This window comes from Poromitra crassiceps, assembly GCF_964638095.1.
Source record: "Poromitra crassiceps genome assembly, chromosome: 29".
NCBI classification, from domain to species: domain Eukaryota; kingdom Metazoa; phylum Chordata; class Actinopteri; order Beryciformes; family Melamphaidae; genus Poromitra; species Poromitra crassiceps.
In genome coordinates, this window is record NC_139641.1 from 12,856,823 (window position 1) to 12,880,762 (window position 23,940).

General features: G+C 42.2%; 1 protein-coding gene across 1 annotated transcript in view; it reads right to left on the reverse strand.

Moving 5' to 3' along the window:
- The window catches only part of rragca (Ras-related GTP binding Ca), a 36,775-nt gene that overhangs the window by 3,980 nt on the left and 8,855 nt on the right, over nt 1–23,940 (reverse strand). The window contains exons 4-6 of the mRNA XM_083662783.1: nt 6,639–6,753; nt 4,980–5,122; nt 4,240–4,388 (exon numbers count right to left, since the gene is read on the reverse strand). Of these exons, the coding sequence (XP_083518909.1) occupies nt 4,240–4,388; nt 4,980–5,122; nt 6,639–6,753 (407 nt within the window). The remainder of the gene's footprint in view (nt 1–4,239; nt 4,389–4,979; nt 5,123–6,638; nt 6,754–23,940) is intronic.

Here is a 23,940-nt window from a genome sequence, read left to right on the forward strand (position 1 = left end):
TTTGTATAAGAGATTGTGCAGGGCAAGGAATCCCTTAGTTCAAGGTTTAATAGCTACAGATATGTACATGTTACGATTTATTTTTGTATTTTATTTTTGTCATTGAATATAAAAAACATTGAGCTGATATAGAGATGACTATGTAGATGTATGGAGAAGAGCACAAGGAAATGTGTGGTACTAAATACATCTGTCAATAAGCATACATGGGAATTGAGAGAGAGGGGGGAGTGGGGAGGGGAATGCAGGGGTATGAGTGTATGTATGTATGTATGAATGATATAACACTCTGTATGACACAAGAAAAGAACAGTAATAATGTATCAGATGCTCTGTATATCATGCTGAAGAACAATAAAAAAATAATTAAAAAAGAAAAAGAAAAAAGTTACACATTATTATTTCATATATTCCTATACGGGCACATAGTTGTCATTCAGTACTGTAGTGTCAACGCAGCTCTTCAACTCTTTGCCACCAACTGTTAGGATTTACAAGAGACGTCTGAGGCAACAAAGCGATCAAGTCATCAAGAAGTAGCTTGTGTATCTATAGTAGGGCTGCACGATTAATCGTATTTTCATCGTCATCGCGATATGAAAATGCGTGATGAACACATCGCAAAAGTCACGTGTTATCGCAATTTTTTTTTTTTTTTTTTTTTTTTTTTTTACAGTGCACCTGAATGCAACATGCAAGATACCGGCTGAATAAATGTCCAAATGTTCATGTCATTCTGGCCAATACTCCACTTCTGTTATAACATTTCAGTCTGGAATATGGAATATCTTTCAATAATCGTTATGACAAGAAGGCTAAAAGTAATCTCATGTGTAAGAAATGCCTGTTCTACATTGAAGTAAAAATGTAAATAATTAACTTGTTGGTTTTGGATTTTTTTTGTTGCTTCAAGAGTGCATTTTTGTTCATATGACCCTCAACACAGGCTTTGAGAATCCCGTGCCACTTACTGATATGCTTAAATTAACCCACTCATATTGCAAAATGAATTTAGGCCCTCACTGTAATACTTCAGAAGTTGAATTTGAAGTTCAGCATTAATACATTTGTCATTTTTTGTCTTAGATTTACCTTTGTGTTTTATTGCAATATAAAACTACATAATTGAGAATCGATTCTAGATTCTGGAATCGAGAATCGTTGGAATCGAGAATCGATTCTGGAATCGGATCGTGACCCCAGGAATCGGAATCGGATCGGATCGTGGCTTAGCCGGATCGGAGCACCCCTACCCATTAATATTTTTGTTTATAGCTTTTTTTAATTTATCGCAGGTCATATCGTCATCGCAATATTGAACAGTGTTATCGCACATCGCAGCTTTTCCTCATATCGTGCAGCCCTAATCTATAGTCACGTTTGTGGAGCCAAATTGCCAGCAGCAGCTGTTACATAGAGCTGACACAAGAGAGACACAAAAGAGAGACACAAGAGAGGCAAAGTCAAGCAATTATGGAGAAGCAGAGAGGAAGAAGAGTGCATTTTTTTTTGCTTTCAAGCCTCGGCTGCAGAGTGAGGAGGGGAGGAGAAGAACTGACAAAACGATACGCTGTAAAGCATCGTTTGTCATATTCACTGTTTCGACTAAATATATCGAAGGATTGAAGAATCCTAGAAAGGTTATACGGGTGAAAACTAACCTGCAACCACAAATTGGCGGGTAGTCTATTTTTTAACTGTTCATTCACAACATGGATGAAAACACTGAACACCTCAAACTAGAGGGCACTAGTGGTGCGTTCCTTTATCGCAAAATAACGCTAACGATGTGGAGGCTAAATGACGTGACATCCAGTGGTGTTGTCTACGTGATACGCAGGTATACGCAGTATACACACTGCGAAATGACTCAGATTTGCGTATGCGCACTGAGAAATGTGCTATGATACGTAGCCTACCCTACGTTCACACACAGCACCCAAGCCTTGCCTTTACCCACGCTTTTAAATAGGCCTCCAGAGTCAGAGTCAGAGTCAGTATAGCCTCTGAAAAAAGGTAGACTACACCACTGGTCACATCCGTTTGGTCAGCGTTCCATTTGCAGAAAACTGGAGCTGGGAAGTTTATGGAAGTTCCACTGTTGCGAGTCAGCTCTTGGTCAGATCCAGTCGCTAGCCAGGCTAGCCATTGTTAGCAATAACAGTTGATTTTGCGGCATTTTGCGCATACAAACACTGCAGCAACATGTCCACACAGATAGAAGTTAGGCAGTGCTGTGTGTACAGCTGATTTAATGAGACACAAACAAAACAGAAGTGCTAAATAGCATCGACTACGATTATAACTACTGTTGTGTTGCGCGGTGCAGCCACCATTTTTGAGGTCGGGGAAGCTGAGGCTCCTACGAGTTTGGAATGGGAAATACCAGCTCTAGTGTCGTCACCATCCCAGCTCATGACCTTTGAACCGTAAAATTACCAGTTCCCGGTTATAAAGGAATGCACGATAGGTAGATAGGTAGACTAGGTGCATAACTCCCCCAACCCTTTCAACAAGGTTTCATGGTGTTACGTGAATCCCGGTTGGGAACTTAGGCCGCCTTTTTATGATTGGCTATGCCCATTACCACGCCCCCTTTTGGCCAGTGGGTGTGGAAAGTGAATCGTTTCTTCCTTGGCATAATGACCAACCTGTCTACGAAGTTTTGCGTTGTTACGTGTACTGTCCTCTAGAGAGAGAGTGGCGTCAGCGGAGGACCAAAATGCGAGACTCATTAGCCAATGAACAGCCAGGAATGGGTCTCGCGCTACTTTTGCATGCTAAAATAAAGCTGATAATGTACAATTTGATTCAACTGTCTATTTTGCTGCAACTCGACAGTGCTGCTTAATCCAGGACCTTACTTCCTGGAACTCTTGAGAGTAAAAAAAAATGGTCCATTGGAGTGAATGGAGATGTCACAACTCTTCTATATACATGACTCTGGTTACGTGTATCGTAATCGAATTAATTAGTTAGGACTAGGGATGGGCATTTCTAGCAAAAACACTATTCGAAATTCGCTGGCCAAATTCGAATTTAATTCGAAATTCGGAAAAAGAAAAAAAAAATGTAAAAAAAAAAAAAAAAATTTTTTTTTTTTTTTTTTTTTTGTGTGAGTGAAATGTTGCATTGTCTCCCCTGATTCTAAGTCTACGGCTTTATTAATTAATATAAAAAGCTTCTGCTGTGGATTTTTAGCTCAAACAAGCATTGCACCACTGAAGTAAAGAACATGTTACATGACATTGACATTTTCGAAAATAAAAAACAGTTTTGACAATCATGAGTGGTTCATTAAATATTTAGTAGGCTCAGGTCTGAGTGCCAAAGGGGTGCCAAAGTCACCCCCTCTCCCTCTTCATGGGATTTCATCCGCCATTCATTTTTCCATAAACCTTGCTTAAAATGCTTATAAAAATTGTTTTACTTGCTCAAACCAAGCGATTTGACTAAACTTAGAATCAGGGGAGACAATGCAACATTTCACTCAAAAAAAAAAAAAAAAAAAAAAATCGAATTTCGAATTTCAATAATAAAAGTCGACCTTGATAATAACAACGATTATTCGAAAATTCGAAATTCGATGCCCATCCCTAGTTAGGACGATGTTAAAAAAATGAAAATCGTAAAATAGATTTTTTTTTAACTAGGGTAATTACGTTACGGCGGCTCTCTGTCATGTACGCGTGCTGTAGCAGCACGCGTACATGACACTACTCGTCCTTTCTTCCCGCTGTAAAGTTTCTCTGGAGGCTGTGACTACTGCTGGCTACTAAAGACAGCAGCAATGAACTTATTTCAACCCCTCCAAAAAGCACAGTGTGTGAGCACTGAGCAGCGTGTTGCACTGCGGGGCGGACTGTGCAAGATAACGATTACCACAACACACACGCGCGGCGCGCACGAACAAAGACGTTATCACCGGACGCTGAAATGTTGCCTTTATAGTTCACATAACAACACGTGAGGCCACCGAGTAACGTTAGCACTCGCCTCCAAAAGCGCAAATCCACCAGTGTCAAGTGACTGCAGGTTAGCAAGCAACAGCCAGAAAGTTAGGCATAGCAAGTTAGGCTAAAACAGGAAGTTGGGTTGTTCTGCCTTCAGAGTAAAAGCGTAATTTGTCACTTATGAAAAAAAGAGCAAGGCAACAAATGTTTAGAGAAGGATAATAGTATAAAAAAATTGAAATCGAAATCGAAAATCGAGTTTTGAGAGAAAAATCGAACAGCCTACCTTTGCGCTCAAAGCTTTCTTCTCGCAGGATGCAGACGAGGGCGAGGAACTTGGTGACCTCCTTCAGGTACAGCACAGTGGTGTTGTTGAGCTTGATGATGGCCATGGACTCCTTGTCGTAGGCACTGCCGCTGCCGTCCTCCTTCAGACTAAAACATCAGAACACAACGTCACAATTCAGGTGACGACAGGTGATTTTAAAACTGTACGTTCACCAAGAAAAATGTGCCTCCTCTGAAGAGGAGCTTTCTCATTTCTTCAGACGTAATCCCCCTTTGGTATTGTAAGTTGGCCGCTAACTCATTTCAATGTAAGTAAGTAAGTAAGTAAGTAAGTAAGTAAGTAAGTAAATAAATAAATAAATAAATAAATAAATAAATAAATAAATAAATAAATAAATAAATAAATAAATAAATAAATAAATACCATTCTACAGGACTGATGGGCCCGCCAGGCCAACGGCGCCCCCGCCAGGCCAAACGTTTTTTTTTTGTTTTTTTAGATTTGCCCCCAAAACTTTATGGCATAAAATACAACAATACTGGTGTTGACAGTGGACAATAATAGAAGATGCCAAATCATTCAAAACAATAAGCATTTTGCTTTTAGGAGCATTGTGCCAGCCTCCGGCGCTGTTCCAAAACGTGTGTCGTTGGCTGGGAAACGCACATCCCATAATACAACTGTGCGCATGATACTTGAGATGCCATTGCCAACTCAGCCATAGAAGGAACACTCACCCATAGATGCAGGAGACGTCGATGACCACGTCGATCATGTCACAGCAGAGCTCGTAGGACTGCATGTCTACAGGGGAGCTGTCTGTGGCTATGTAGATCTTACTGACCACGTCAAACAAGAAGGCCTTCTCGATCCCTGAGTTCTGTCAGCAGCAAACATGGAGGGGAGGGGAGGGGGAGAAAGGAATGACAGAACAAGGACAGAAAGAATGGATAAAGGTAAAAAAAAACTTTTTTTTTCCACATTGCAATAGAGACACTGCGTAGCGCGTCATCATTCAGAAGCCACGCCCAAGACGGGGGAAAACAGAAACCCCCCCTCCAATCCTGGCGTTCTCCTATGTCACGTGCATGGTTGCGTGTTGCACAAAAAGATTGTATATACGGAAGATGAACACTCCAACTTACTTCCTTGACAGCTAGATCCACATTTTTCTTCTCGCCAATTCTCAATGGCTTCCTTGTTTTGCTCAGGAGTACAAAAAAACTTTAACTGACGATTTTTTTTTACATTTGTTGTCTGCGCAGCCCCACCACACAACAGCTTTTAGCTATGTTTAATTCAAGGAAAATGACGCTGGTGTGTGGAAATGAACGGAGCTTTTCCCCCGTGATGGGCGTGGCCTATTTCATGCAGTGTCTCCATCGCCCGGGTCAGGCTCAGGGGAAGCAACCCTGACCTGACCCGGAGTTCATGTCTGAAAGTGGCTCAAGTAGATCAACAAAAAAAGCGAATATAATATTAATATTATAATATTATATTATAATAATATAATTGTGTTTAAATAAAGAGCAGGCAAGGCAGGACTGCTTGAGACATCTCCAACACGTGTACCCAGAGAGGAATCTCTCCCAGTGATCTTATCTTAACGGTGTCAGTGCTCACAATGAATGATTGAGAACGTGCATGGCTTAGAAATCCTGAGCAGCTTCAACCAAATGATCAGCATAGCTATCAAGGGGCAGAGCGCAGAGCGCACACCCTGCCTGGAAAGACTGTTAGACAACAACTGCCAGACCTATAGAGGCAAGGAGGGGAGCGACTTATAAAGCCTGGCGATTACTCCCATCACACAGGGCTGTCACACACGTCAACGAGAGAAGAGGAAACCTGATTTAATGTATAGAGCAGTTCTGAGCAGTGTTGGGGGTAACTCATTACAAAAGTAACATATTACATGTAATATATTACTTTTAGCAGTAACTCAGTAATATATAACTTATTACTTATAGGATTTCAGTAATATTATACCAGTTACTTTGTCAAGTAACTCAAGTTACAAATTGAGTTGCATTTTATTCAATCAAAGCACATATTTAAAAAAGATACAATCATTTCCTAATCAAACTGTGTGTTTTTATGCAAATAACGACTATAGATGACAATAACAAAGGAAAAGAATAACATTTAGAATTTTGGATTGTTTACACTGGGTGGTTGAAATTATTTTTTGGGATGGTTCCAGGGCGGCGATGTCATTTTGCTGTTTTGGTCAAAGTAATGCAAAAGTAGTGTAATAAGTAACGAGTTACTCTACACAGAAAGTAATATTGTAAAGTAATTTATTACTTTCAAATGAAAGTAACTAGTAATATGTGGTATATTACATTTTGAAAGTAACTTGCCCAACACTGGTTCTGAGGCTGGTGTCTACTTACAGAGATGAAGATGTTTAGGAGGTTCTCCAGGGTGGGAAGTTGAGGGATGAGCTTCTGGACGACTTTGCTGAAGGCCTCGAAGATGGAGTGGTCATAGATGCTCGTCAGGTAGAAGCTGATGAGGGCGAGAGATTGTGAGAGAGAGAAACAGGGAAGTGAACAAACAAACTTCACCAGAAGCGCCGTTACAAACGCATCTCAGGGTGTATTCACACCTATCTCGTTTGGAGCAGTTGTTCCGAAACGGAGAGCATTTTCCCCCTTGGTGCGGTTCGTTTGGGGGAGTGTGAACACAGCAATCGCACTCGGATGCGGGACAAAACAAGCGGACCGAGATCGCCAAGAAAGGGTGGTCTCGGTCCGCTTCCAAACGAACTCTGGTGCGGTTCGTTTGTGGTGAGAACGTGAGCCGACCTCGATCCGCCACAACAGCAGTAAACGGTGCGCATTTTTGGATAAACCAGCTGCCGTAGTCAGCTGCGCTGTGCGTAATGGCCTGAAGAACGAACATTTTTATCGTTTAAAAACAACATCTTTCAGATCCTGTTTTGGCGACTTGTGACTTGCATCGATAAACTTTGGGGGATTTTTGGATCATCACATCAGCAGTTTGAACTCAATCAACTTACCTCGGACCATGGGAAGCAACGTTAATGTGTTGAATCTCTACGGATTTTGCGTGCGGTGTGCTGCGCAGCACACCGCCCTCTCTCTCCCTCTCTCTCGCTCTCTCTGGTCTCCATTCAATAAATGAAAACAAATCGTGGTAATCAGAGCCAGCCTTCTTTGTGATAAGATTGTCTGGTTCAATCAGACAATCAGACTGATTGCATGTCTTCCTCGAAATGTCCGTTATTATTAAATTATTTATTAATATTTTATTCCTGACAGGACAGGTGTTCATATAGCCTATGTCTCGGCTAATCCTCATCTCCGTGATAGTAGCCTAATAGCAGAATTTGCGAGGGTCTTTGATCTTCTATCTCCAAATTCCCAATAGCCTAAATAGGCTAAATAAATACATAGGCTTACATAGGCTACATAGCATACATTAATAAATAAATAAAGAACTTTCTCCCTCTCTCTCTCTCCCGATCCCTCCCTCTTTCTTTCTTTCTCTCTCTCTCTCTCTCTCTCTCTCTCTCTCTCCTCGCACGGCGGACGCCCGACATAGCCTAAAATGTAGGTCTAACAAAACGCATTTTTATAATCATATAGGAAAATCTCTGGGAATTATTTTGTCCATCCCGAGAGGCTATTAGCCTATCAGAGTCTCTGCTGGCCAATCCAGGAAGTTTGACAATACTATTTGGACCGTTTCATTTGTGGCTGTGTGAACACAAACGAACCAAGGTACAAATGCAACAATTGTATCAATTAAGTACCTGAATCGGAACAAAGCAAACGACCTACAGGTGTGAATACACCCTCAGTTCCTCAAACTTGATATGAGAACAGGTAGAAAATATATACAGATCAGTCAGGAGGACATCACATGCCTCCCTTCTCCTGCTCTCTCCTCTGCTCTATCCTATATTTCTATATTTTCTATATTTCTCTATCAATTGTTCAATGTGTTTTCATCACATTACATCATTTGGCAGATGCTTTTATCCAAAGCGACTTACAATAACACATTTTTGTCAGCAATAGAGCAATCAACTATGCAACACAGTCTATAGTCGTGTTTCCATTACTCTCAGAAATGCGCAAAATCTATATATCGCAATAGAAATTGGGTAATGGAAACACGTGAATTTCGAAAAACCTCCCAAATATCGCAAAAAGTTTTTTCGCTCTCATGAGGTGGTTTTTCAGACGTGTCGATATAGAAGTTTATCGCAAAAGTGTAATGGAAACACATTTTTCGCATTTGCACGTCATGTGACCCATATTATCCCTTGGAAAAGGAGCGGAAAATAAGTTTGGTAGGTTCGATAGCCGTGTCAAAACCTCCGCAGCAAGTGGAAAACTTTGAAGCAACGCTACCTAGCAGAAAGACGAGTGTTATGCAAAAGCGTAGCCGGGCAAATTAGATAATGTTTAATGGCAGAAATCGGTCCATGGTGACAGCAGGCTGCCTGTGTGCGCGCATTTGGCACAGCGTCGAGATGAGAGGATGAAAAGCACACACTGGTGCGGTGGTGCTGTCTGAAGTGAATACAGTGACTGTGAGTAGGCTAATACATTGCACACGTTTCAGGTGCAATTATAGAACCAAATCAGCCTTTTCCCCCCTCCATCTCTAAATCGGACCAGTTGTAGGCTATTAGGCTACCTTTTTTCCTCTGCCTGTCGCGCTGACTGCATTCACGCAGCCAGCAACATTTTGCGACTCATTTTCTTTTGAATTGATAATCAGGCTCGTTTATATGCATTGTAACTTCATGTTGGGATTTGCATTGACCATTGGTTGGATTTGAGCATGCAGGGGACGGGATATGGGGCAGATCCCCGTGCGTAATCACTGTGGCAGCTGCTGCAACGGGGAATCACTCAAACGCAACTTCAATGGAAACGCCTACAAGTCGCAATTGTACATTGTCGAAGTTGTAGAAATATCGCAATTCTTTTGCGAAAAACTGTAATGGAAACACAGCTTATGACAACTACAACTTCTGTAAGGAACAGTGGTACAAGTTTAGTTTAGGTTAGTTTAGATTAGGGATGTTCATCAATTATCGAAAATCGATAATCGATCGTTAAGGATTGGAATCGATCCTGTGGCATTTGGATCGATTTTTTAATTATTAAAAAAAAAAAAAAAAAAAAAAAATTTTTTTTTTTTTTTTGGACTAGGTTTGGGTGGAAATCGTTCCTCCTCGCCCCACTCCATTGCACAGCCGACTAACGTGAGGTGGAGCTTCATATAGTCTCTAGTTTTCTGGCTGGGCACGGGCCTTTGTGCCAACAAAACTGTTTTAAACATGAGAAATTCACACCGGCATGCGCCAGGGACAGCAGTGTTGGAGAGGAGACACATTGAAATAAAGAGTTCATTGAGGAGAACACGTTGTCTTTCGTATTTTCTGCCATAGGCATTCATTTTGTTAAAAAAAAAAAAAAAAAAAAAAAAAAATATTGAAAATATTGAAAATTTTCTAAGTATTAATAAAATCGATAATCGATAATTGATCGTTAATTCTCACCGATTATCGATTTTGGAAAATTTTCAAAATGAACATCCCTAGTTTAGATTTTAGGTTAGTTAGGGTTAGTGTTTTTTTGTTTTGTTTTTTTTGAGAGAGAGAAAGAAGTTAGTTCAAGAAGGGCCCAGATGGAGCCTGAAAAGGTGTGTCTTTAGTCTTTTCCGAAAGATCGGCAGTGATTCGGCCGTCCTGACCGAAGGTGGAAGCTCGTTCCACCATTGAGGTGCCAGGGACGAGAAGAGTCGCGAACGGGATGAGCGACTTTTGAGCCCCCGTAGTGGAGGAGGGGCGAGGCGTCCTGCGCTGGTGGAGGAGCGGAGGGAACGGTGAGAGCTTTGGAGCCTGACCATAGATTGTAGGTACAGAGGGGCTGTCTGGTGTACTGCCCTTTTCATTACTACTGTAATTTGCTACTGTTGTGTCAGCTAGAATTAGCTAGACATATTTTCTGTGAAGCCCTCTGGGACAATGCTTGTGAATTAGGGCTATATAAATAAACTTGACTTGACATGACAAGCAGCAACTGGACTGCAGAGCAGAGGTCTTCCTGAAAAGCATTTAGGCAAGATTTTGACTTCGCTGGAAACACTTTGAGGAATGAAGACCAAATTGTTAGCAACAAAACTGTCTTCCTGTAGGGACATATGAAATCAGTTTTATTTTTTCACAAATTCCATTTTAATTTAATTTACTGACGTAAGGGTCCCACGCAGGACCGAGCCCCCCTCTTCAAAACCGGACAATCGAAAAGTGAATAATTTCTCTAGGCCTATTGTCAAAATTCAATATTTATTGGCCATGTCAACACACTACAGAGTTGATTGGGATTTGTCTTAGTGAGCTCACCTACATCGACGCGCACATAAAACCACTCAAACAATACAATACAAACAATTGCAAAGAACATAATACATGACTGCAACGCTTTAAGTTTAAAAACGATTGGGGGGGAGGGGGTAGCAGCAACACTAGATAGTGTTTAACCCATTGATACCTGATGCAGCATTTGTGTGTGTATCCCTTTCAGGACGCGGTTTGCGGTCTTAAAGGGATACACACACAAATGCTGCATCAGGTATCAATGGGTTAAAGTGTGATGTGGGCCCCCTGGAAAGTGCTGCAAGTGCATTGTCTTAATTGCACAGTTAGCGTGTTTAGACGGTGGACAGATTCAGGCCATGGTATGTATGTGCTGTTCTGGAACCTTGATGTTCAGAGGCCGGTTGCACCAACTGGTCTTAACTATGCCTGGTCGTAACTCCTACGTCAGGTCTTAGTTAAGACCAGTCTTTAGAGGGGACTTACGCCTGTTGCACCAACAGGGCTTACGTCTGGTCTTAACTACGCCGGTCGTAGCGATGCGCGTCCATGTGAAAGCATGGGAATGCCCACTGGAATGCGGCACGCGACCTGTTTAGAAGAGTGTGCTGACGTCAAATGACGCTCCGCTGATGGGTAATCGGCTGTAATAGTGTGGCTAATGTTAGCGGCTAACTGTTACTTGTCGTTTCTTTACATGGCAGTAAAACGCCACTGAATAAAATCTGTCGACCTACTGTACCACGAGTAGCGTGCTGATGTGTTTCTCGTACTAGTAAGAAGTCATTTAGTAGGTACTGTGATGGAAAAATTGCTGAAATGCCCTGCTGATCCATCAATAATGAGATATCCGTTTTAAGTGTTTTTAGGAGGTTTTTATTCTACATTAACATCTGTGCTAAGCACTCAATCAATAATTTGCTATCACAGTCCCTCAGGACCTCATGTAAAAGTGATTTTATATATTTATTTATATATTTATTTATATATTTAGATTTTGATATATAAAGTGCGCTTTTCAACCGATAACAATCAGAGACTTTCAAAGTGCTTGGTGTAAAGGTGAGTATGGTGAGGATGCTCTCCACTGCTGCTCTATTCACCTTATTCACCACGCCCACTTTTTCTCTCTTCCGCGTTCAACGCAAACGTATTTGTGCTTCCGGTTCAGCGCTAGTTGCCTTCTGTGGCTAATATCCGCTGCTACTTAGTTATGTTATATGGCAGTAAAATGCCACTGAATGACCAAATTGATAATAACTTTTAACCATTTCGAGTAACACTGTTTCCATACGGATCACCAGCGTTAGTTTGTTGTTTATAACGTGGCTATATTCATAACGTTTCTATCTCGGATGCGTTATTTCGAATCGCACATAGGTTACGCCAAACCACACATAGGTTACGCCTCGAATCGCACGCAACCTATGTGGGTTTCAGGACGCAACAGCCTCGACTCCACTAACGTCATCTTAAGAGCACAATATTCCTGGAATGCAAGTTTAACTAAACAGTTACCGTAATTTCCGCACTATAAGCCGCACCGGAGTATAAGCCGCAGCAGCAAAATTGCCTGTTTGTTACATATATAAGCCGCACCGGACTATAAGCCGCAGGTGTTTTAATATATATATATATATATTTTTTTTTTAAATCCATAGATAAGCCGCACCGTTATATAAGCCACAGGGCCAAAAAACGGGGGAAAAGCCGCGGCTTATAGTCCGAAATTTACGGTACATGTCCTCTGCATTCTACATAAAATTAAGATATTACGGGTTGTTTTATTTTGTATGTTACATACGTATTGGCCAAGATATGTTAGTTTATGGGGGAGTAATTTTGCCACTTTAGGAGCGGAGTGTGCGCGGCCATTTTGCCTGCGGGGTTTTTGGCAAGTCAAAACGGAAATACTATTAGGAAATGACGTAATGCGGAAGCGTCCATGTGTGGGCAAAGAATAAGGTGAATACACCTGCACCATGCCATTCACAGAAATACCATACTTCCTCAATTGCCTCAGAAAGAAAAGATCTATCTTCAAAATAGTAGTGGTGTTGTCTAGGGTTGGCATCGTGATGGGCCGACCCCCCATCGACCTCTGAGCCTTCTACATCGGATCATCGTGATTAATTATCTGTTCGAAATAAATGTGTGCCGTTTTAAATAAAAAAAAATACCAAGTCCACTTAACGTGACGCGTGGGGGACGCACCGGCAGCATTAAACGAGCGCCCCCAGTTCAGACTCAGAGTAGCCTCCTCCTCCCCCCCCCCCCCCCCCCCTCCGCTCTACTGCTTCTCTGCACTGGGTGCGTTGTTTAATGACGCCGGGGCGTCCCCCGCGCACGAGAAGTCAGTTCTTTTGTTGTGATAACTTTTAGGATAAAGAAGAAACTTCACGTTCTTTCCTGTTTACAACCCAAAGTGAGTACAAGTCTTCAACTGTGAATTTAACTCGCCTGTTTCAAAAGTGAAAGTTGAAGTTGATACAGCACTAGCAATATTGAACTCGGCAAAACAAATAGGCTAATGGGCCCTTCTTGATCTAACTTCTTTCTCTCTCTTCTTTCTCTCTCTTTATAAAAAAAAAAAAAAAAAAAAAATCCTAATCTAAAACTTGTACCACTGTTCCTTCAGGATTTGTAGTTGTCATAGACTGTGCTCCATAGTTGATTGCTCTATTGCTGACAAAAAGTGTGTTATTGTAAGTCGCTTTGGATAAAAGCGTCTGCCAAATGACGAAATGTAATGTAATGTAACGTTAACGTTACAGATCCTGACCAACAACATGTGTGTGTGTGTTGAATTTAACTAGCTGGCAGAAAACTGACAGAATTACTGGCTGATATAACGTTAGATTCTCGTGGGCTTTTGAACCTAATGAGAGAGTTGAGGAGACTGGAGAGAGTTGAGAGAGAAATAGAGCAGCAGCAGCAGCAGCTAGGCTACTGCTAGCTGTTACACACTGCTTGAGTGGCCTGGCTCTGTGCAGTAGCTAGTAGCCTGCCTGTCGTTCTCATGAAGAGCTCAGCTGTCCTGCTTTTAACGTGCATTGCAGCGGCGGATGGCATCAATGACGATGCCATCGTTCAAAGCGATGTTTCACTGTAAAACAATCACGGTGGATATTTTGGTGACATCGCACAACCCTAGTGTAGTGTTGTCTCCCCATTTCAAAGAGGAGGAGATAGTCACTCCAAGGAATTTGTGGTTGGACACTTAATGAACTGCAGTGTTGTCAATGACCAGTGGAGGGTGGTCTCCACGGCTCCTGCAAAAGTCCACTACTACATCCTTGCTATTTTACAATTATGAAATCATTTAGCTTACTACAATAATGAGGTAGGTCTTCTTTTGATTTGGATAATTAGGCCTACTTTGATCAATTTCAGCCAAAATATGGAACATTTTGCTATACTCCATGTTTTACAGTTGATTCCATTTTTATTAGTCAATTCCAAGATTCCGTCTGTTTGTTTTTCAATTTTGTGGAAATCATTTCGGCCCTAACTTCATGTGGGTGCTGCAGTAGTGGACACACATGACTTATGAGCTTTTGGTTGCTAAGACAAATCTATTCTGAAGCCAAACACAAACTTGACAGTGCGTTCTGGAGAGGAACGCACGGAGAGCCACACATCATCACAGCCAAACATCTCTGAGCTCCACTAGAAATCCAGGATAGCTCTGGCTGCCTCACCCCACAGACAACACAGCGCGGTGGGCATCTAACCGGACGCCGACAGATGGACGGGTTAGCTTCACATTACGTTTCACTAAACCAGTCCATCTGGCAATGCAGTAATCCAACCCGCTGACGGAGGCGGGGACTTTTTCCAAGCTACTTGGCAGGTGATTGGATGACCCATCTGTCTATCACCGCTGGTGCGTGTTAAGTTCAACCAATCAGATCGCCATGCCTCTGACGTCACGTTTGCGACCAGAGGAAGTGCCTGTAAGAGTGATTGAGTCCTCACCGTCCTCATCGTCGTAAAGTCGCCTTCGAAGCATGACGTTCGATTATAACGAACTAGTTGTGTGGCTTAGCCTTCCCAAATGTTGAGGGTCGTTTTTTTAGGATTTAATACATAGAATTGGGAACGTTACATTCAATTTAATTCAGACTGCCCGTCACTTCCGCGGCGGCAGCCATGTTGACGAGTGAAAAGAACTACAAAGACCATGTGCGTCACACAGAAAGCCCGCCTAAGGCTGCCACTGATTCGTCGAGCCGGCCATGGTTCGGGTTTCTAAGCCAATCATGTGCATGACAAGATGGATTACGTCGAGATAATCTCTTTTGATCTCGCCAGGTTATCCATCTTGCAAGCAAGGTTAGTGGGCATCAACACAGCCCTCTAAACATCAACAGCAAAAAGCTGCAGTAGAGCCAAGCATGTTCAGCCCCGTCGGACGTGTTTGTACATTCAGTCACACGTCATGGAGATGTTCTGCAGAGGCTAAAGGGCATTTAATGGTCCATTTAGGACTTCCTATGCAGGTTCTATGACTGGGACACATTATAAAGATTAGAGCCCCGACCGATATATCGGTCCACCGATATTATCGGCCGATAACCGATATATCGTTATCGGCCGATATGTTGTCCGATATTTTTTTATTTTGTATTTTTTAAGACATAGACAACATGTTGTGTATATTTGATCTTTTTTCTGAACTCAAGTTATATTTTATATTTGTTATATTTGTGTTTTTTTATTTCTAGTTATTTATCATTATTAAATCCCCAGTTTTATTTCATTGCATTGATGTCAATTTGGACAATAAAGTTGATTGATAAGCTGTAAAATATCCTGCCTACATGACATATCTCAAGTCATGTCAAGTCATATCTTTGTCAAGTGTTTGATATTTGAGGGATCATTGCAAAAACATTGTGTAATATAATGTGTATAATATAATATAAGAATATCGGCCGATATATCGATATCGGAATTTCTTTACTCCCCAATATCGGTATCGGCCTCAAAAATTCAGTAAAGAAATAAAGATTTAGCTCAATGGATGTGATGCAGCACAAAACACTGGCCTCAGAAATGACCCAACAGTTGGGTCACAAAAGGAAACCATAACTGTGTGAAGGGGTCAAAAGGGCTCTTCTCTTACAGCAGTTATTTGTGTGAAACTCTTGCTCAGCAGTGCCGTTCTAGACCACGAGAATGAATCAATAAATGTGCACTGTAGCCTCCTTTCAACATCTAGGCCAAAGACAAAGCATGAGAACGTTGATGAGATGCTATCTGTTAGCACAGCTCATTGTGTTGGTTCATTAGCAGCTCAGAGAGGAATCTCACAGCACTGCTCAGAGTATGCTGCACACCATGTGGTCGGAGGAGCAGGAGAAACGCAACTAGGCCGACATCACCCTTTACCTACCCATCACTAGGGGAGGGAATCACCAGATGCCCACGATACGATACTAAAACGATACTTGAGTCACGATACGATAGTATTGCGATATCGCCGATATTGCGATATATTGAATATTGCGATATATTGAATATTGCGATATTTTGATATATTGTCTAACTATACTTGTCTAACGAGCTTTTAGCATGTTCTGTACTCTACTTATAGCCATTTATATACACCCTGTTTTCACCAAAAAGGTCTCTCTGAGAAGAGAAACAGCAGAAAAGGCCATTTTTGTAAAAGACACAATCTCAGGCAGAACTCGCTCTCAATTCTTTTATTTTGAACTGTATTGACATCAGCAGACAGACACACAGACAGACACACAGACACACACACAGACACACACACACACACACACACAGAGAGAGAGAGTTCTGTCCACAGCTGCTGCTGGATCGCACCTCCTTCCAAGGGAACACTATTGATCGCCCCGCAAATTAGCATAGGAGGGGAACACCAAACTGGTCTGAGATCAGCGTCTAGCCTCCTCTGCCTCTGCATCGTTTTCCTCCTCTCGTTCGGGCTGGGACGAATGCTGCGACACAGGAACGGGTCCGGCTTGGCTTTGGGACCAGGCGCTGGAACCGGATCGATCATGTTCGTCACGGGTTTGACTACCGCGAACAACTCAATCCAGGTTCGCCCTGCAGCAAGGCAACCAGCGCAGCGCGCCGAGGGGCGTTTCAATGGCGTTTCTCCTCTCTGCACAAGGAAGCGCGTTTCTCTGTTTTTCCTCCTGCTCATTTCAAACAACAGCTGCGGTATGTGTTTGATAACGTGTTGTCGGTTTGGCTTTGAGGCTAGGGACCTGATAACATGTCACAGGCTGGGGAAGTCTTTGAACTACGCGATGCACTAATAAAAACAAAAACACGTCAAACACGTCATTGGCGGGGAGGGCTATTCCTGATAACACGTCAAAGACGTCTTTGGCGGTGAATGAGTTAAGCTTCTCTGGACTCAATATGCCACTGCAGGCGTGGACTGCAACATCGGGTGCTTTGGGCAGTTGCCCAGTGGCCTGGCATGGCCTGCAGCAAAAAAAATAATGATAATAATACCGGTAATAATAATATCGATACTTGGTGTCCAAATATCGATACAATATCGTCAGACAAAATATCGCGATACTATGGTGTATCGATTTTTTCCCCCACCCCTACCCATCACTAGCCCTCAGGCTCTTCTATGTTTTGTCTCAAGTAGGGATGCACCGATCCACTTTTTTCACTTCCGATCCGATTCCGATACCTGAATTTGGATATCTGCCGATACCGATATTATGCCGATACCAATATTTTTCTTGAATATACAGTATAGGCAAAGATTTGGCCAATTAAAGTTTTTTTTTTTTAATATACCTTGCAAAAAGCAGACAAAATTAAGAAATTATACAAGGCAAAGGATACTATTATACATTATTATACAAATTACGGCCAGCTGTGCGCTGGAATTGCAAAAAAAAAAAAAAAAAAAAAATCCCCCCAATTCCGATCCGATCCGTGAATTAGTGCCATATCGGCACCCGATACCGATATTGGATCGGATCGGCCCATCCCTAGTCTCAAGACTACACGTAGTAAGAGACCTCCAATTGGACCAGCAGAAATCCGTTAGGGAATCTGTGTCGGGCATTAAACTCGCCTTACTTCTGCACTTTGAAGCCACAGGTGCCGTCGCACGGGGCAAACTTATTATATCGGAAGCCTCGTTGCGCCAAAAAGTGAGCGGTTATAGAGACAGTCCGCGTGTCTGGGAACGCCCACAAGATGTTAAACGGCTGGCGCGCGAGTGGGGTAAAACCGCCCATATATCTCATGGGCTGACTCACCAAAAGACGGTGCTGCGGCTCTAAACTACAGGTTTGGGGGTTCTAGAGCAGAACACAAGACGTCTGCTCGGATGTGCGTTTACTGCGGTGGTTAAATCCCCGATCGTGTCTGCCTGGCCTGGGCTATCAGCTAAATTCTAACTTTGCTGAATGGATAGAACGGGGGAATTTACCCCACCCTGACCCCGCCCCCAGGCTAACCCAGCGTCTATTCTGGGCGTTCCTAGAGCCTGTATGGACGTTCCCAGACATGCGGACTGTCTCTAGACAGCCCCCGAATGCGTCACAGCAAAGCTAGTCAGAAAGATGGCAGATGTGACACATTGCTCAAATTGCCAACAACCTTAAAAAAAAACCCCAAAAGAGTACAATCTAGGGGTGTCAAGCATAATCGATTATAAGATGCATCGCGATGCGGACGTGCACGATTCTGCATCGATTCACAAATGTCAAAAATCGATTACTGAAAGAAAGAAAAATAATAATAATAATCTAATAAAATATAATGGAAGTACATGCATTTGCTTATTTTAATTATAGATCATAATACAATGCAATTCCAAATGCACTTTTATTTTAAAAGTAGCCACACAGTGAGAAAAATGAAAGTGAGAAAAAATAAATCATGTATTGGGGGAAAAAAAGTGATGCATCGATTTAAGATGCATCGATAATCGTGATCGAATCGTAGCCCTCTGAATCGTAATCTAATTGAATCGTGATGCCAGTGAAGATTCACAGCCCTAGTGCAATCGGTGGAAACGTTTAACATGCACTAGCCCAGAACCGCCATTTATTTTTCCCAGCGGAATCACCAAATGATGCCAGTGCAGTGTTTCCCACAGGATTTTGGGGGCATGCCCCCCCCCGCGAGATTTTTTTACACATTTTAAAGTAAAATGCATGAATTTGGTGTACTTTGAGAAAGCTTAAAGCCCCAATCAGTAAGATTTTTGACATTTTTTACTGTAATATAAGAGCTTTTTAGTCTTAGGACATGGTAGATTGACTTGTAATAGGGAGACTCTCGACTTAATTTATCCCACACCGCCCTCCATTGGCCAGCCCTGGGACTAAGCAGGTTGTCTGCCACGTCCCGTGGCAATAAAAAAGAAAAAAGAAAAGGATGCGCGCATGCGCTCTACAGCGGAAGCGCTGTCTTCATGAAAACAAGTTAGTAACTCGATTCGGATTTGCTACGAAAATGATGTTTCACGGAACTATGGATTATTATTTCATCACGTGGTGAGTACCCGATGTCACAACATGTACATAGAGCTTTCTGGCGCTGTGTTTTGTTGACTTTGAACGGCGATATCGTTATCGATACTATTGGACCCAGAGGGCGCAGTTTCTCCAATAGCAAAACTTGGAAAACTTACTGAATGGGGCTTTAAGAGCAAAATTAAAAGGCTAGATCTATGAAGAACATGTCATCATTACTGTGCTGTGGGTTTACAATGACAAACTAAATTTCTCCCTATAGGTCAGGGATACTCAACTTGCTTTGCCACTTTCGTGAAATGATAGACGGCGAGGGGCCAGTTAATAAACAAACAATATAAATTTTTCTGTAGCGGATTGTAGGTTTTTGGGGTGTCAGCCGGAGTTTAGGCTGACAATGTTGTGCACACCGGATAGTTAGTTAGGTTAAGTTAGTTAGGTTAAGTACATACATAAGTGCCTGGGTAGCGAGCAGATGGCGGTATTTGACAATTTAGCAGCTAAATCATAGATTATTGAAAGATATTCCATATTCCAGACTGAAATGCTATAACAGAAGTGTGAGTATTGGCCAGAATGACATGAACATTTATTGGACACTTATTCAGCGGATATCTTGCATGTTGCTTTCAGGTGCACTGTAAAAAAAAAAAAAAAAAATGTTGGTCAACATCTTTATGTGGCGGTCCAAATCCTTTTGTGGCGGCCCGCCACAAATTCCTTTATGTATGGGAAACACTGCAGTGCACATGCGTCTGGACTCTGTTTCCAGGCAACTCAGTGATTCTCGTCAAACTTTGTCTTTTAAAAGAATAACCTCTCACTTTTTGGCGCAACTACGCTTCCGATATAATACGTTTGCCCCGTCCATTGGAGGGCTCTTACTACGTGTACCGTAGTCTTGAGACATAAAATTAACCAGCTTTTCTGTTGACATGACATCAAACCCACTACATTTTACTATGAAGGAAACAGCAGAACATCACTGGACACTAATTAAGGCCATGTTGATAACACAGGTCATCACACTTGACTCTAACCCTGCAGGGCTTTTCAAAGTCTGAGACTGTGGGCCTCCCCTCAGTCTGAAAGCTTGGAAAAAAGGTGCCCCCTTAGTTTATTTGCTTAATTTCACTCAATTCAATTGGATCATGATAGGGATGCACCGATCCACTTTTTTCACTTCCGATCCGATTCCGATACCTGAATTTGGATATCTGCCGATACCAATATTTTTCTTGAATATACAGTATAGGCAAAGATTTGGCCAATTAAAGATTTTTTTTAAATATACCTTGCAAAAAGCAGACAAAATTAAGAAAATATACAAGGCAAAGAAGGATACTATTATACATGGGCAAATTACGGCCAGCGCCCCCTGTGCAGCCTGCGCTGGAATTGCGGAAAAAAAATCAAATCAAGATCCGATCCGTGAATTAGTGCCATATCGGCACCCGATACCGATATTGGATCGGCCCCATCCCTAATGATTATGTTAATTGTTCCGATATATGTTTGACATACTTCACACTACACACACAGAGTACATAAAAAGCTCTGTCTGAAGGCATTTATTTGTTTCTGACTCTGGGAAAATGGGAAAAACTAAAATTCCACAAAACCACTGAATCTCTTTAACCAACTTACATTAGGTTATTCTACTGTATGTGTGTTTTGATAACTAATGTCATATTTTTTTCACTTCCATTGACTTCAGCCTCCCATGAAACTGTTTGGAGCCCCCCCTGGGGAGACCTGGCTCAAACTTTGAGAACCTCTGCTCCAAACTGCTGCACACATATCCGTTTTTATCTTTTCTCCAACTTGTTTCAAAACACATTTCAGTTACGGTTTTGCGTCTTGAGTTTAAGGGTGAATTGACACACCTCCCCAAATACTAATTTAGTCAGCTATTTCACTTTCTTTTCATTGTTGTGTCAGAATATCCTCCGTGCTAACGCTGGCCAAGCCAAGCTGCTGTGGATGGCAAAAGTTATGACCGTTGTCCCAGTCAAAGGATGGAAGATGAGCTTATTGTTGGAGAATCAGAACTGGGACAAATTCATCAGCTTTGTGAACGCAGCCCTATTGACACTTTCAACCTAAAGACAAATATTAACTCATTGAGTGCCAGCCACTTTTGGAGAACGGACACTCCCAGTGCCAGAGTTTCAGAGCGTTTTCAGTGATTTCTCGAGGCCCACAGAATATTGTGTGATATTACTATGTAAACACCGAACACGCACAAAGAACGAGCTGACTCTATTGTATCATCAGCAAAAAGAAGTTTATTGATACCATTTTCCGTTCTTTAGTTATGAGCGGGAGAAGATAGGTTGTTTTGAGCAAAAACATGCGTTTCAAATTAGAAGCTGAGTTATTCCGCCTTTTGTGAAATGAAGCATTTCAAGCACATTCACTGAGTCTGAAGCTAATATTTTCTGATGTAGTGACGTGGTGTAGTTGTGTGGTGCCCTGCGTGCCCCACCCCCCTCTCCCCCCCTCAGCTGCAAACTCCTCCCCACACTCTCTTTTCTCTTTCATCACGGGGCTTTTTCCTGCTGTTTTCCAGACCTTTCTCTAATCTGGAGAGCACTGTCGCCAGGTTATACACCTTCAATAGCTACAATATTTGTACAGGAGATGCCTGAGGCTTTGATCCACGTCCCACCGTCAAAAAACGCAATTGACGAACATACTCGTCCTTGGCACTCAATGAGTTAAAGCTAAGCAGGTGTGTATATGAGGCCATTTACACCTGGCGTAAACATGTGGTTTCTGCCATCAGATTGCAATCAGATTGTATTTTATCACTTCAGCCTGATTCCATTTACACCTGGCGTTAACATGCCTTTTCCGTGCAGCAATTGCAATCTGATTGCAATCAGATTGCGATCAGATTGCAGAAATGGTTGTCCTCTCAATCCGCATAAAGTTGGTGTATCCAGATTGAGAGGACACATTGTATTTACACTTGTGTTCAATGGCCGATCAGATTGCGATCCTTCTTCAATGCGTTTTGGGGGTGTTTACACCTGGCATTTCAAGTGATAAAACACAATCTGATTGCAATCTGATCACAGAAAACGCATGTTAGCGCCAGGTGTAAATGGCCTCTTTGTGCTGAGGTGAAGGTCTATGTTTCCAAACTTTCTTTGAGGAGTTTATATATCGGTGATCGGTCGGGCAGATATTTTCCATAGGCGATCGGCAATCGGTGATCGGTGTCAAAAAACGTGATCGGTGCACCCCTACGTTAAAGTCAAAAGAAAACAAAAACATCAACACACACTAATGTGTGTAACCGTCTTAACAATGTGCAGGTATCATGTACACTTATTGGGGCCGGTCTAACTCCTACGCTCTTGCACAAAAGAAGAAAAAATATCCAGGCGTTACTAGACGGAAGGAAAAGAGTCTCCTTGCAAGACGTGTTTAGACATGCAGTTACGAGAAGTGATAAGGAAACAAAGTCTAAACAGAGATAAAGGAATGTGGCAACTTTGTCTGAAAGTGGTGTGTGTGTGTGACAATGCCATCTGTGTCTATATACCATGGCCTGGGTGAATACTTGTTTCTGATTGGCCGGCAGGTGTGCATTAAAACCATTTAGAACACGGCTCTCTTGAATACTCGATTCTGATTGGTCAATCAACAAGATTCACCGGTCATTATTTCTCGACAACCGACCGCTGCTCTGCTGCTGGTTATACTGATTAATCCAGCTGTGTCAACACTCACACGTACACTACTAATTAGGCCAACCAGTTGCAGCTGTGGTGTCTTGTGTGCCAATTACGAATGAAACCGCTTTGTCGTTGAAAACGCTATTAAAAAATCTATTTGAATAATTATTTTTGTCAGATTATTGAATGATTTAGTTGTAGGCCGTGTTCTAAGTGGGATAATGTATATTGAGGCAGTGATTACTGGGAAATAATGACCTTCAGGTGATGATTAAGCCCTCCGCTACGCGTCGGGCTCAATCATCACCTGTCGGTCATTATTTCCCCCGTAATCACCGCCTCAATATACATTATCCCTTACATATACCATGGCCTGGGTGAATACTTGTTTCTGATTGGCCGGCAGGTGTGCATTAAAACCGTTTAGAACACGGCTCTCTTGAATACTCGATTCTGATTGGTCAATCAACAAGATTCACCGGTCATTATTTCTCGACAACCGACCGCTGCTCTGCCACACCTGGATTAATCAGTTGATAAGAGCCTTTTGTCAGGAAACACTACTAATTAGGCCAACCAGTTGCAGCTGTGGTGTCTTGTGTGCCAATTACGAATGAAACCGCTTTGTCGTTGAAAACGCTATTAGAAAATCTATTTGAATAATTATTTTTGTCAGATTATTGAATGATTTAGTTGTAGGCCGTGTTCTAAGCGGGATAATGTATATTGAGGCAGTGATTACTGGGAAATAATGACCTTCAGGTGAATCATTAAGCCCTCCGGTGCGCGTCGGGCTCAATCATCACCTGGCGGTCATTATTTCCCCCGTAATCACCGCCTCAATATACATTATCCCTTACATAACGCACAGGTAGTCCGGCTCAAGTCATGTTGTAAATTAATCCGCTCCCCAACCACAGCTGACTTCGCGGAAGCAACCGGTCACGCTTCTCGCGTCGTCCCTTAAAAAGTGATACTGGACACCTCGTCGTGCGTTAACCCTTACATAACGCACACCTAGTCGTTGATTATCCCTTACATATCCACTGTGATCGCATAGGTAGTAGGGATGTCACGATACTATAATTTCTACTTCGATACCGATACCCAGGAAAATATCGATACTCGATACCATTTTCGATACCACGGGAAGGGG